The 15,340-nt window shown below is 40.9% G+C and overlaps 1 protein-coding gene across 1 annotated transcript in view; it reads right to left on the minus strand.

Annotated features, from left to right (window-relative positions):
* Positions 1 to 15,023, minus strand: part of ITPK1 (inositol-tetrakisphosphate 1-kinase) — a gene marked incomplete at its 5' end in the record, with an annotated part of 72,278 nt that extends 57,255 nt beyond the window's left edge. Inside the window, 2 exons of the mRNA XM_009695928.1 lie at positions 1,300 to 1,417; positions 14,898 to 15,023. Of these exons, the coding sequence (XP_009694230.1) occupies positions 1,300 to 1,417; positions 14,898 to 15,023 (244 nt within the window). The remainder of the gene's footprint in view (positions 1 to 1,299; positions 1,418 to 14,897) is intronic.
* Between the last annotated feature and the right edge of the window lie 317 nt (positions 15,024 to 15,340).

A 15,340-nucleotide genomic window follows, 5' to 3' on the forward strand; every position in this document is an offset into this window, starting at 1 on the left:
TTTTTCTCATCAGTTTGACCAGAGGAGGCCAAAACATGCACAAGACAAACCACTTGCAAAAACTGGATGCTCTCCTGAACATATTGTTCTCATAGAGATAACAATAATAGTACTGACAGCAATTTAAGAAAAACAAAACAAAACAAAACCAAACCTACTGAATCTCTGCTGCTAGTACAAAATCCCAACCACTTCCTCAGAGCACAGGTTTTCCTCAGCACTTCTCTCCCACTTGCTAGCAGCAATAATAACCACTCCAAAACAAAATCCTTTTAAACTAGTTGAACATTTTCTCCTAAAAAGATTCCAAAAGACAAGGGAGAGTGCTGTGAATTATTAGTCTTATTTTTACATAAAGACACTGCTGATGGGGCCAGGCAGGTCAGATGCAAACAGTGTGTCTATAAATCCACAATTACAAAAATACAAATTGATGACCTTCTTAACTGCCCATCAAGATAGTGATAACTCAATCACAACGGCAATTCCAACAACGCCCCATTAGAACACAGTTCAGCAACCCAATTTCCCCCAAGTAATGAAACAGTTATTCATGAGCTACTATAGATTTAAACTCAAAAGTCAATAAATGTTTCAAGGAGGACAGTAACAGAAGTAGAAAGGGAATGAAAGACTAACTTAACCCAACAGTTACAATGGGTAAAATGATAAGATACTAGAATTATTCAGGTTGAAAAGGCATGACTTCTAAACATGGGAATACAACTCAAATGATGCCAATTAAAGGCAACAGCCTATGTCGAGTAACTAGCCAACTAGCTAGAATTGCATTTATGTTCCTCCTAGCAATTAACTTATGCAACAGGCTTCCAGAGCTTCTCAAAGATCCTAGTTCTATTTACAATTTAATTTCTTTCAGTCCTTTCCAAAACCAGTTTTTCTTCTTCCATAAATCTCCTCCAAGTTCAGGCCTCAGGATTCTTGTGACAAGCTGCTAAATTTGTACAATCATTTCAATTTACCTGCATGCAGAAAAAGGCAATGTTTTCCAGAAGATTTCTGGGGGAGCTCACTGTAGTAAACACGCTCCCCATTAAATCCACATCATATTTTTAACCAGATGCAAACCTCCTTTGTATACATGGAAAAAGAAGAGCATGGGATTCCAGAGGGCAATCCTGTGACACAGGAATGCTTCAGTGTTTGTGCTCCCCTGGACAGATAGAACGCAAGGGGCCCAAAATCACTGCTTTAAACCTCACATCCAGCCTCCAGAAGCCAGCTACTTCCTTCTCTAGTTACAATCCAAGCCTTCAGGGAGAGTAGGTATTTGCCTACCTTGCATGTATGCCTCTATTTGCCGAATTAGCTCATAAGACTTGGATCGGTCCAGAAGCGTACGAATAGCTGGAAGAGGGTCCAGGATAATGGTTTCTGGATGAGCATCAATATACTCCTGCAAAACAAATACACAGGAAAAAAAAAAAAAGTGCATTAGGTTGGCTGAAGAGTACAGAAAAATAATGAGATGGGGAAGAGAATGGACAACATTAAAAACCTTGATGTTCAGTTTCTCTTCAAGGAGAGGCAAACGGACATTGGCAAAGCAGGAAGCCACCAGACAGTCTAGACACTGACATTTGAAACAAACACAAACATGATAGCTAACTGGTTTAACTGGTTTAGGATGTCAAATTTCTTAACTGTTTTAGGATGCCAAATTTCTCCTCTGGACTTACCATCAGCAGCGAAACCTGTCCTGCAACAACATCAACTCAGAAGGAAGTCAGTGAGGAAGCCAGTGGCAAAGTGCCACAGTAACAGCTGTGAGCAGGGCTGAGAAAAGCAATTAGGAGAAGAAAGATGACACGCTGCTATCTTGAGGTCAGCCTTGCATTGAATTACTGCACGTGAACATCACAACTGTCTGACCTAAGCTCAGAACTACATCTGGGTTCTTTAATGTTGTTATTATTGCTGTCCTTTAGCTGGGCTGAAGACAGTGTTAAGAGTTGGACGATAAGGGCTGGAATTTTTCTTGGCAGAGCTGAAGAGATTGCTGTTTCACTCTGTCTTCATTTAGTTTTGAAAGCATGTATCTTGCTACTTCTCTAAGTTCATAATTTCCTCTCCTGACTACAAGAACAAAGCAAAGTTAATGTTCTCATGGATCTTCATCTTGGGAATTCAATTCCCCGTTCACTGAGGTCATTACTGCATCTTGGCCATGAACAGACACAGCTGCCAGGTACTGACCTTGCAAACCCAGCAAAACTTCCTTCTGTTTCTCAGAAGAGAAGTTGAGTTCCTTCATCATTGCCCCAATCTGGCCCCATAAAGTCAATGGGACAAACAAGCATCCGTCTTACCCTATTCAAAATTAGACAAACATTTCCAAAGTTAGCATCTGCCTTTGTTTTACCCAACTTCCCAAAGCCATCTTTACGTTTCCACTCATTTCTTTAAATTAATTTATGCAAATGCACGGTAAACGCTCTTGCAAGTAATGGTCTTCCATGAAGTCCTACTTCCTTTAAGTTGGTTACTTCAGAGAACACAACATACTCCAAAAGATAGGACTATGATGAGGTGGCCTCAGGAGATGCAGTTTGCTAGATACAGAGTTGGAGAGAAAAGAATGGCATCATCTGTTCCTAGCAAGTGATTTCGCTCCAGACACTGACTGGGGAAGCAGGCTTCCTCCTCCTACTCCTCCTAGCACTGGCAAACTGTTGCTTTCTGCTGACTACATAGTCTGAGCTGATGGCTTGTTAAAACAGGATTATTCTTTTGAGGCTAAGAGGATCCAGCATTGCATTTTAATGAACCCACTAAATCACCCACAGTATACAAGTAGCTCTCCTTCACAGGGTATGAGGCACCCTTCAGTGGCAGTACGTGTGTCTGATGTATTTACTAATCCCTGCAGAACACAAAGAGTGAATTCCCCAAAGATATGCTCAATCTTGCTGCCACTTGGGAACAGTAAGGGACAGAGCCTTTTGCACAATCAGTCATCAAGACTGTCAGACCGAGCTGCTGTCTCACCCTTGTAGTGTAGCCTGGATAAAAAGCCTCTTCAGCTCACTGGAGCAGAAGCTGGGTTCATTTCAAGTCATTAATACCCGGAACATACAGAGAACAGTTTTCATGAGTCTCCTGTCCCCAGTACTTCCAGAGTCTCAAGCAGAGCAGTCAGCTTTCAAATAAAGAAAAAATTTTTTTTTTAAGTGATAGAGTAACTTGTTACCTAATGCATCTTAAACACCTACAAGTGTCTATGCATACGTGCCCTTTTACACAGCAGCTAAAAGACACCTTGTGGAGCTAGGATGATCCAGTGATTAGGGTATTAGCTTAAACTTGCTGATCACGAAACTGTACTCAAGTATCTCAACATATCCAAAGCATAACAAGATAGCTCTTTTAGCCCCTCTGTGCCTCAGCTTAGAAGACAGGGAGCTACCACAGTGTGCATCTTCATGAGCACACCAAGAGGATGAGCACATTACAGCCAGCCAGTACCCTGGCGGGGCAGAGGGTAAGTACGGACAGTAACCAGACTGAACAAGCCACAGTTCTGAAACGTGACTTCAGCAGAGATCTGACACCAAACATCCCACGGTGTTTCTACCAACTCTTCCTCTCACACTGTGGTGACCACCCCTCCTCAACCAGTCTCTGGTTGCACCTTGAATTCAAGCTCCCCATACTCCTGGCCCAGCCCCTACTCTGTACGTACTAATCCTACCCCTCACACATACATTCATCCTGCCTGTGGCTTCCCATCCTCTTCCCTCCCCTCCAAGGAGGAAATGATTTTTCCCTCTCCTAGCTCCTTGTGCACCTTCCCAAATCTTCCTTATGCTCACACCAGCATTGAGGACTACCCTCACTTCCCTGGGTTAGGTGTGTTCCACTTGTTATTTTGGTTCACGTTACTCTAAGTATTTCCAGAGGGAACCTTGCTTTTTTATGCCTTCTTTAAGGAACTTCACAGTGCTTAATTTATAATGATAATAGCTTTAAACCATATTAGAAGATCGTCCAAGCAGTAAGCTTGACACAGCATAACGAAGTTTAACAGGAATGAAGGCATGATCCCCAGGCCATTCTACACCAGGCAACATGTCAACAGAAGTGAGCATCTTAGCTGACTTTCCAGTGACCGATTTTTCATTCTGTTGCCTTAAAGAGCCTCCAAAAAGCTCTGTAAGGCAAACACAAAATAACCAATAAAGATGAAGGAAGTGGAGGCTGTTCTCCAGCAGTCCTCTGGACAAACTACTCTAATACTGAGAAGAACTGCACTGAATGTAAGGTGACAGACCCTTCATGCACACACAAAGGAGCCTGAACATGAGCCTTCTTTATAAAACAAGGAAATTTCTCAGCATCAAACCTACTTCAGGTGCTATTCTCCAGCTCTTCTCCATTTACAGGCTTAGGTATTTGGACAGCCAAAGGGCACAGGAATGGCAAAACTCAAAGATTGTCAGTAGGGCAATGAAGATCTGCATCATCTGAGTAAAGGAAAGGACTGGGACCTGAAGTAAGTGTCTCCTAGAGCTAATCTGGGGATGGGCTACAGATCTCTCATTTTAACTGAATCTAGAAATGGCCTCCCCTTTGAAGCAAAGGAGTCTGTCAATGCAGAACAAGGTCAATGTATTTATATAGGTCACCTCTACTTGAACACAGGTAGTGGTTAACTGCTGCAGCTGTTTAGGGGACAGGAACATCAAAATGCCCTCAAGTCCTTATAACTCTGCATCACTTCTCAGGTATTGTGTGTTGCTTGGACTTCCATCACAAAGCATTAACTCTGCGTTCAAAAACAGAACCATCAAGCTGCACCAGGATCGCCAAAGCAAATCACCCAGCCTCCCCTTGGGCATGTACGCTACCAACACTTTCCCAGTCTCTCACACCTCGCATCAGTACATCACCAGCACATATGAAAAAAGAGTTCCAATATCTATGCGCAGAAAACTACTTAAAATAAATAACTTAAAAATCTAAACCTTAACACCAATTCCCCACAAAAGGAAATTACAATAAGAAAAATCAATTTTGTTAGCTTCACAGGAACAATTATGGTAGCCAATGCGAAACCCTTCATAAACTTTGATTCTTTACTAGGAACTGCTGCACACTCAGGCATCACGTTTTACTGAATATGTAACTGTGAAGATCACCTAACAGACTGGAAAACTCTTGATGTAGCCTAAGTAGCAGCACTCTTCCCACGGCATAGAATGGCTCCACTACCTGAAATACAGATCTGGATAAACTTGAAGGGTTTGTGTCTAAGGATTTTGATAGCAGAGGAGCTACTACAGATAAGAACTTGAAAACGGAGCAGCTGCAGAAGGAAACGAGAAACACTGAATCCAAGAGGTAGCTTTCAGTACAGCACAACCTTTCAACTTTGAATGTTCAACTCTTCTCCAGTCATTCCAACAAAACAACTTTACACTCTCCTTTGGTAGATTTACCAGACTGGTATCCAACAGCAGACTCCAACAACCCAAGCAACAATCTGGAGGATATTTATGCTTCCCAATAATATTTTGAAAGGCCTCTGTCCTTGGGCTGCAGTTCAGCTTGACCCAGACAACGTCTATGTTTTCCTCTTTATAATCTTTGACATAATAAAAGCAAACAAGAAGAAACAAGGACTTTTAGCAGATCCTCCTTTGTTTGTATTCCAGGCTTGGTTCAGTCCTGCTCTGTACCAGCCCCGTTACTGGCAGAAGGCCAGCAATGAAACTTGAAATCAAAGAGAGACCAAGTATTTCATGTTCCCTATTAAATACCTCCAGATATAACCTAGAGATTTAAAAAACAAAACCAAAACTCAAACTGTTCTTGAGAAGTCTCCGTATAGATGAGAATAGAGTTGTCATTTTACTCAAAAGTAGCTAATGATTTATTTTTTTTAGTATTTAACAGCAAGCTGATATAGGATCTACTGCAAATATTAGGTCATTAGATGATACGAAAGACTCACTGACTCATTGACTTGATTTTATTACCAAGTAATAAAACTTCTATAATCTTCTGTTTAATATTAAACAAAAGTTCCATATTAAACAAAAAATGTTAGCAAATGAAACAATAACAGTGTTTGGATTTGTGTTTTCCCATGTGCAGAAATATGAAGAGGATCACTTGTAAGAACAGACCAACATTTTCCAAGGGGAAAACAGATACAAAGACAGACATAAGCTTGTCCAAAAAGCTTGCATCAGATTCAGACTTAAAAGTTCCTTTTTGTTGTCTTGGGTTGTGATCGTCTCTTTTCACAAACACCTCCTTCCAAAAGCAAAGGTGTAGGCAAGTTGGATCTTGAACTCATCTCAAAATTGTTTGTCTCTAAATCTAAAAGAGGTTCCTGCAGTTGTCAGGAGGGATGAGGGGGGGCAGCAAGGGGAAGTGGGGACAGATCTTCTCTGTTACATTTCTATTCACTGTTCACTGTACATCTCAAAGCAGCTTTCTAGGTACTCAGCTTCCCTGTTTTGCCTTCGAAATTCCACCACTGTTTCATCTTGCAAATACCTACCCAAAGGAAGCTATCTTACCAGTTAGCACTTGAATGATAAATTTTTAGTTAATTTGGCTTGCTTATGAGGGTCTTCCAACAAATGTAAGACAGAGTTATTTTTCAAATGGAAAAACACAGGTACTGGCCTGTGAATTCAGATGCAAATAGACCATTTCAACTTTGTGTTTCAACCTATCCCCTCAATAAGAAAAAAATTACTAAGATTTGACAGTTTCCTTTGATTTTTCACTTGACTTTTCTCATCAGAGCACAAAAAGAAATTTGAAATGTGTAAGCATTTTCAGAGTACAAAGCTGAAAACAAGGAACAGAATGGGCTAGTATCTTAAAAAAAAAAAAAAAAGGCAGCATTAAAAATCCACTGGCATGATCTCCATGAGTACGTACCCAAATCACCTCCTCGCAGTTGGGACTTCTGAAGAAACCAATCAGTGCAGCAAGAACAATGCACTTCTCCCCTTCCAAGCAAAAGCAATCCCCTAACTCCTTCCCTTCCAAAATATCTCCCTATTTTTCCTTCCTCCCAGTCCCAAATCCTTCTAAGGAAGCTTCTAAATCAAGAATAGGAAAAGCCTTCCTGGACAACTTCAGAGTAGGAGAGTCAACAGTTGGAGGGCAGGGGGGCAGGAAACACTTCAAATTTTCATCAACGTGATAGCAGAAGCCTAGGCATAAAACCTGCTTCTGATCTATCTTTTTAAGAAGGCTAATGCAAAGAGAACCTGTTCAGAAGCAGCTCTGGAAGGCAAATTAATAACCCTATTGATTTTCCATCACTTGAGCTATCATTTTGAATGGAACAGACTAGTATGAGGCTGCAATGAATGAAGCTACTCAAGCCCCTGTACAGCTACGACAGGCAGCTGCTCAGAGAGAATTCTGCTCTAATCAGAGCATAACAAATATCCCCCAGTCAGTGTCTTATACAAGCCACACGTACCCACTTTTCAGAGTCAAAGGCAGGAACTGAGGTTGTTTGGTTCTCTTTCTTACCAAGAAGTCAGGAACTGGAGCACCAGCAAGTGAAAGGGACCTCTGCGGACTCAGCCTCTTCCCACCTGACTCCTCTCCACATTCCTCTCATGAAGAAGGAACCGCCAAGGACTGTGACAATTTTTCACTAGACAACAAATAAACTATGTTCAACCAGTTCAGTCCACTGTTACAGTGGGTAGGAAGGGAGACTAATCATCATCCCCAAAATAAGGATCTAAGTCTCCTATGAAGAAAATGGAAAGGTTTCTCTATTTTGCACTTCATGCACTACACTAGGTGCTGCACACAGTCTTCATTTCTGCTTTCGATGAGATCACTAGGGACTCGTCACTGCTCTTCAATGCAGTGGAGAACAGTCTGCACCGACTAATACTCTCCTGAGAAACTGCAGTCCAGACCACATCCAACTAGCACAAAGATCTCAGAAAGCTCAGCCCTAAAGGTCTTCTGCAGCTAAAAAGCCCACTGGCAACAAGCAATTCTTCCTTGCTGTTCTTGGAGTCTCCTTTAATGGCTATTTTTCACAAGGCAACTAAGAACAGCCATTAAATAGCAAGACAAAAAGGGCATACTAAGAGACCTCCTAGTCTATTAGCACTCTCCACCAGACCGTACAATGGTTCATTGCAGACTCCAGAGAGCAGGTACACAGACTCATGTAAGTGTGAAGCCAGTTTTCTCCTCAGCTCTTGCAGATGAGATGGTCAAGACCTCTACAATACAGCTCTGAAAGAAGTTATTCTTGCAAAGGTCTTAAATGTAGCCTGGCAGATTGTTCCTCCTCCTGTGGTCAAGGATCCTTTGCTCCCTGCTTCCTGGAAGACTGCTTTACAGAGCCAATGGTAAGACTGGTGCCAGCTATCATCTTGCTGTTACATTTATGTTCGGTAGCAGGAAAATTAGCATCACGAATTTTGCACTGTTTGTTCTGGTTAAGATCATCAGAACTTTTTTGGTCAATTTAATGAACCGTAAGAGAACCACATTATTTCCACTTGTGTGCAGGTGCCAGAAATACCACAGTGCTTATGCAACAGCACACACACATAAGTAGACCCTTTGCAAGGTCGTCACTTTACATTTTCTAAGTTGCTCATTGACTTTAGTTTTAAAAAACCAAAACAACTACCCCATGCCACCCAATTTATACAAATGGATTCTTCTTACAATTTATTTTTTCTAGGGAATATACTTCTTTTCATTTCCAATAGTTCTCAGTATCTTAAAAATAATACAGGGCATATGGAGACAGGCAGCAATTTCCTGCCAGTTTCTGCCCTGTATACAAAATTATATGAGATACAATACACGTAATTGCCTTCAAACACACTTTGGCATGTAATTCAACACTGATAGACCTTTCCTCTGCCCTGCTAGTTCCTGGGTACATGTTTTACTACAACGAAAGTTTCCTGCACGACAGTGATGTGGCACAACTCAGTCACATGTGCAGAACCAGAAGCCCAAGGCCTTATTGGGGAAAGGATATAATTCAGAAGTCTGCTCACAGGGGTCCCTGCCCTCTATCTCATTCACTAGAGAAAGATCGTCTCCCAGTTTAGAAGGCACTAGGAGGGGACCTTTTTCTAATGAATGAGTTTTGAAGATACTGACAGATTATAATTCCATACCCACAGTCAGAAATGTGTGTAGTCCAGTAATGGAAACCTACATTCTAGTTCAACTACATGATTGTGGACAAGTCATCCATTGGGCTATGCTAAAGAACACTCTGCCTGTAAAGACAGAACATCAGACAGCAGTGTGACTATTGTAACTTGGTCTGTAGATCAGATGTCATCGTAGCTACTACAGATTCATACCAGAGTTCCCAACAGAAACAAACAAATCATAAGTCCTTATGACAGTCTTTCTGAGTTGACCTAAAAGAGCTTCTCATATCAATCTCAAAAGGGAGTTAATACCATTTCCTTTAATTTACAGCTTGCAAAACAGAAACTTAGGGATGTAAATGGGACGGTCTAGATCACACAATGAAACTGTGGAAAAGCATGTGACTGAACCCACATTCCAGGATCCCCTTCTAATTCTTTAGGCATTACATTGCACTTCTCTGCAGGAAGATGGCGTCCTCAAAAAGAATAGACATATTAGATAATACAGTGTTTACTGTACAACCAAGAACTAACGACAGGGAGAGAAGGAAGAACATCAAGTTCTCGTCTAACATTCTTGGCTTTTTTATTATTTTCACTTGTGGTTAAATTTAATATTCCTAAAAACGAAGACCTTGAAGGCACCAGCCAGCTGGATCCAAGCGTTTTGCAAGAAGAATTAAGCAAGTTTCTTAGTCTAGCCTTGCAACAGCCTTTCTAGAGTATGCCTGGGTGAAGCTTGCCACTGTGAACACAGCAATACTAAACTGGAATTAGGCAGTGTTCAAAAAAAGACTGAAACCACCATCAACAGGGACATGAAATGAAGATGACAATGTAGGATTCCTCAAAGCATGAGCAGAATTCACCACAGTCCTCTGCACAGAAGACACTGGTATAAGACAATGCTCTGTATCCGTAGGGTGCTTTTCACCCGATTTATTTCCTTCTTAAGCAGTTCATACTGTTAGTTGAACAAGTTCAACTGTATTTACCAACCAAGTCTGGAGGCAGGGAACTATTTGTTCTCCATCTGACTTGCTCAGAAACTTACCCTCACTTCCATCTGTCTCTACTACTTGAGCTCTGGAAAAATATATATGGAGCATGCATTATTGCAGAGAGAGGTTTTCTAATGATACACTTGCTTATTGATTAACAGACCTACCAACAATTAAAGGATGTTGACTTACATGCAGCATATGCCCCAGGTATGTGAACAATACCTTTGCTTTCTACAATACTTGACACACAAGTCAAATTTCCAGTATTACCAAAATAAAAAAATGTTTCAAATTCCCATCAGCCTACTGCAAATTAGCTTCACAAGAACCACAGTATTATTTTTGCTTGAATACTGATATTTACAGGAAAATTATGAAGTCCATTATTAAGAAAGAGACAGCAATTTACGAAAGGATGATGCTAAGTTGAGGCACAGAAAGACATAAGCGTTCTACAGCAACAAAATAGCAGCAATGGTAACAGACAGAAGACTGAATTTCAACCCTATTATCTAATCTCTGGATTACAGTTATTTCTGTTTCACTCTACTGTAACCCAAACTTGTTCCAGCGCAACCCGTTACCCCTTTTGTTCTCTGTTATTCTTAGAAGGCATCAGAGAGGTCTGCAAAAATATCTAATGTAACTGAATGCTTTTGCACTGTACAGGTATTTAAATCAATTTATTACTATGCAAATCCTACAGAAAGAATTTGACATGCTTTATCAAATACCTCTGTCAGTACCCTCCATGACTCCCTTGTATCAATGACTGTTCTCACCTCTCCACATTAGTTAGCGCGTCACAAGAAGCATATCCCCAGTCCAAAACGATGACCCAATGGCGCATCCGTTACAGTACATGCTGTATGAGATTACGGCTACATTGCCAATAAAAAACCCAGGCACAGGAGACAGGGGAGGTGATGTTAGTACAGACAAACTTGACAGCATGGGGGAGAAGAGCTGGGTCAGGAAACACAGACAGCAGTAAGATTTGTTTGCCCCAAATCTTAAGGAAAGGTTTCTTACTGGTTTCCTTCAGAGGCCACTAACAAGAAAGCTCTGTGATTTCCAAGATTAACAAAGATAGCAAGAGCTACAGCACAGTCCTATGAAACAACACAGCACAGCAACGCTATTATGCAGTTTCCTTTAACAGGGGATCATCTTGAATACGGTGACACTCTTGATTTATTATTTCTAATGCGACGGACAGAAAAGGCAAGGCTGAATTGTTGAACTGCACACAAGGCTATACTCAAATAGATAAAGTAGGATTTTAGGGCCATATGAGTTTGCTTGTTTAGCTTTTATTAAAGCTATGATTTAAAACTGTTTGCAACAAGTTGCTCCACAGTTTTAATGGAGGAAGAGTTAACCAGCCTGTGAGATGTGAGAATGTTTCAGTAAATTCACTGTAGGACAAGGACAACCACATCTTGGAAAACAGCAGTTGCGGTGGAACAGAAGCACAATGCACTGCCTCCAGACTTTGATCAAGGGTACAGCCTGAGAGGGGAGCCATACAGGAACGGCAAGGAGGCATGCACACTAACAGGTGGCAGCTGCCCATGGGCATATAACCAGAGAGGTCCCAGTGCCACATACCATCGTACATGGGATTTGAACACAACTATTTCTCAGCTGCTCAGAAATGAGGCAGCTCAAATGAGATTTGCCAGCACTAGCGAACATTATAATATTGTCCCAATAAGAATACCCATGTAAATCAGGGGTCTGCAGCCTTCATGATGTATAGCTCTAGAAACTTACACTGGGAGCATGGACTGCTGCACAGACGATGTAAGCCTCCTGAGAGTATACCTGGTTTTCTCATTAGTTTGGTTGATGCCTTCACAATAGTCAACAGACTCCTTCCCACCCACCCAGCTCCCCCTGTATCCCAATCTCCTTATGGTTGAGGGCTCAAGAAGTCTGAGAGCAAACAGCCATTGAAATGTACACTTAAACAAAAGAGCCCTTCACTTCCACCTTGAATTCAGGCTTCCAGCCTAACATGCTGCAGGAGAGCACTCCTCTAACTGTGGTCAGCTCTTGAGGACTGTGAAGATAGCCCTAAGTATAGAGGTTGGACTTAGCCTCTAGGGTGAAGAAACAGCACCTGGTGAAGGAACTGGTAGAACTGAAGTACTAGAGCAAGCATAAATAGCATGATCAAAAGGTCCAGGTGGTAAAATTGACGCCATCGTGCATGACAGTAGCAGACAGATTCAATAAGCCTACCAGAAATGTACAATTTCTTCAAGCTTTGCAAAGCTTTTGCTTACGGTCTCCCGTTCCCGTCCCTGCCACCATGTACCCTTTGAAAAAAACATGTGGAAATTTGAGATCTCTGCAGTGGGCCGTTCCATATTGAAGCTGAACACTATCTTACTTTCTGAAAAAAAATCCAAGCTGCACTGTATAAAATACCTTCTTCCTGATTAAAGCTTAGAAAATGGAAACAATATCCCCACATACACTTCTTATTTTTACACGTATTAACTGTTATACGCAAACTAACTATTTATAATTTCTAAAAGTTTAAATCAGTAATTTCACTTCAAATAGTCTGTGGTTAAAAATATTGCTGTATTTGATATTATCATTTCAGAGAAAATAAATCCTGTAAGATCAGTGATATGTTTTAACTTACATAGCTCTGTAGAATTTGAGAATTTTAAGAGACTTTGGGTGGGGGAATTGGGTTTTTGGTTTGTAGTAGCACTTTTGATTGGGTTTTCATTTTTTTCATAAGAGGATGTTTCTTGTTGCTGTTTTTAGACCACTGCATCTCTATTCAGGTGATACTATTCTTTTCTAAGCGCTATCAAGAAAAGATACAAAAAGCAAGTCCCTGAACTGAAGACTAAAAGGATATTTATCCATAATTATATATGGATATATTATCCATATATACTGCTTCCTCTTACTGCTCTCAGAATCTATCCCACAAACTCATTAGATAAAAATCATATTTTCACTGAGAGTTTCAAACTTAAATATCTTTAAAACCAAAGTTTCAATATTTAACCTATACAAAAATAATGGTTTAAGTTACTTAAATGGTAACAAAGGTACACAGAGTAATGTTAAGGTATATTATGATTACTTTAAGAAATCTATCAGAGTAAGGGATTTAGCTTTAGCAGGTCATTTTACCTCCACCAGCCTTCCAGCAGTGCAGCAGCTGTCACAGACATGAGAACAGCCCACTAAGTCCTCAGCCAAAGCTAAGGTTCTAGCTACAAAGTGCTCTACCCTGTTTCATACTGAACTTCACCTTTGTGGTTAAACGCAGCTTTAGGGAAATGCACCCTTTGTACTTAACTACTGTTACCTCCAGACCTCACTTCAGTACTTGAGAGAGTATCAGGTTGTGACCTTAAGCTATCAAATACAATCAGGTGACTAGTTGGAGTTCTTATTAAAAATACTCCATATCCATCGAAGAGTTCTTGCTCAGGAATAAAACAAACGTGTTTTAGATATTAATTGTACTGCTATGCACCAACTGTTGTTCTACAACTGCTTTCACAAGTTCCCTACCAGCATCCTCTCCAGAGAACAACAGAGGTGCCACAGTATTACACAAAGCTTCTGCCTTTGTGCCTTATAAAGCCCAGCCCTCATGAACGCACCAACAACATAAGAATTGGGAATGAGGAACCTCATGAGTCTTAATCAGTTGCGAGCAACTTAACACATGTGCCCTTTTGCCTCTTTGGTCATCAGTTTTTCCCATCGATAGGATGGGTATATTGTGAAGGCAAATAACATCTGAAACAGGGAAACGCTGCAAGCAGAAAGCCCCTGAAGTCCATCCTTCCATATGCTTCTTTGGATATCTACAAGTTTCCAGTGCTGTAGGAAGTGGATGTCTGCACTACTTAGTGATGAATAGTCATCTACGATTCACAGAACTCATGCCAGAGGGGCAGACCCACAAGTCAAACCTTTTCATCTCCTGTGCGTTTTTGAATAATGTACTGGTGGGAGGAAGCAGAAAAGCTTTGTAACTAGAGCAAAGAAAATTGCAGAATTTGTCTGAGCCGTTTTTTCACCTGACATAAGCATATTCCATAAGATTCTGAAAATATCTTTTTTAAAATTTTGCTTCTCTTTGAAAGGCAAGAACAAAATATACCTTTGATCAAAGATATCCACCAGAAGCAACACTTTTTAAAATGACAAAGGTGTTGCTTTATCGTTTTCATCAGCATTCAGACTATTGATAGGAATTCTTTCGGAAAACAGTTCTCTGTACCTCTATGCCCTGCATATTTCTGACCTTCAACGTAAACTTGAGAAAAAAAATTAATAGAACAGGGTTCTCAGCACTAGAGGACAGAATCACTCACAGTAACCTTGATGTTACAGAAATTAGCATTCCAGGAACTGGGAAGATTAGACAGAACTGGGCCAAATTAATTCAGTGGCTTCTGTCATGGAGAGATGGACTCTGCAAACACCTGTTCCTCTTTGTGAGCAGCACTCATGCTCTTGGAATGACATCAGAACAACATTTAGCGGGAAACCAGTTCTTACTAACCTCACCAATACAACATAGAACCTATCCAAAGGTGCAAGTTCATTTTAGACTGACAAAACTATTTTTGCTGGGCTGTCAGTAACAGGGCAGCAGTGTGCCAGGGAGCTCTTTTCACCAAACCCTACCAACTGCACTTGCTGCAACAAGATCATCCTCCTGCTTGAAATGCAGAAGGACTATGAAAGAACCACTTACCTGGAACCTGTGAACCAACTCCAGTGACTGGCTGTCATTCTGGTCTGCTTCAAGGATGACATCTGTCAGTTTATGTATGATCACATCCAAAGGGCCCTGATCTTCAATGGGTTTGGTGAGGTCAAGCTGAAGAAAACAGAGAGAAACCTTTTATTAATATATGGAGGATGTGAGGTTCCTGTCCTTGCCACTGTCCAAGGTGTTGCTGCCACACAGAAGACAATTACTTTACACGCTGCCTTATTTCAGTATGTTACCCAAATCCCTGAGAATTTACATTTCACTGAATATCAGAAAACTTTACTCAGACATTTATTTCTCAGCAGTGTAGATGTAATTCCATGAAAAAGCAGTGAGGTCATTGGCAAGCACCCTTCATCCAAACACCTTTCTGTACTTCACCCTGAGCCAACATTTCCCTCTTCAGTACTCATTACCGGAAC

This window comes from Cariama cristata, unplaced genomic scaffold, assembly GCF_000690535.1.
Source record: "Cariama cristata isolate BGI_N322 unplaced genomic scaffold, ASM69053v1 scaffold4902, whole genome shotgun sequence".
NCBI lineage: Eukaryota > Metazoa > Chordata > Aves > Cariamiformes > Cariamidae > Cariama > Cariama cristata.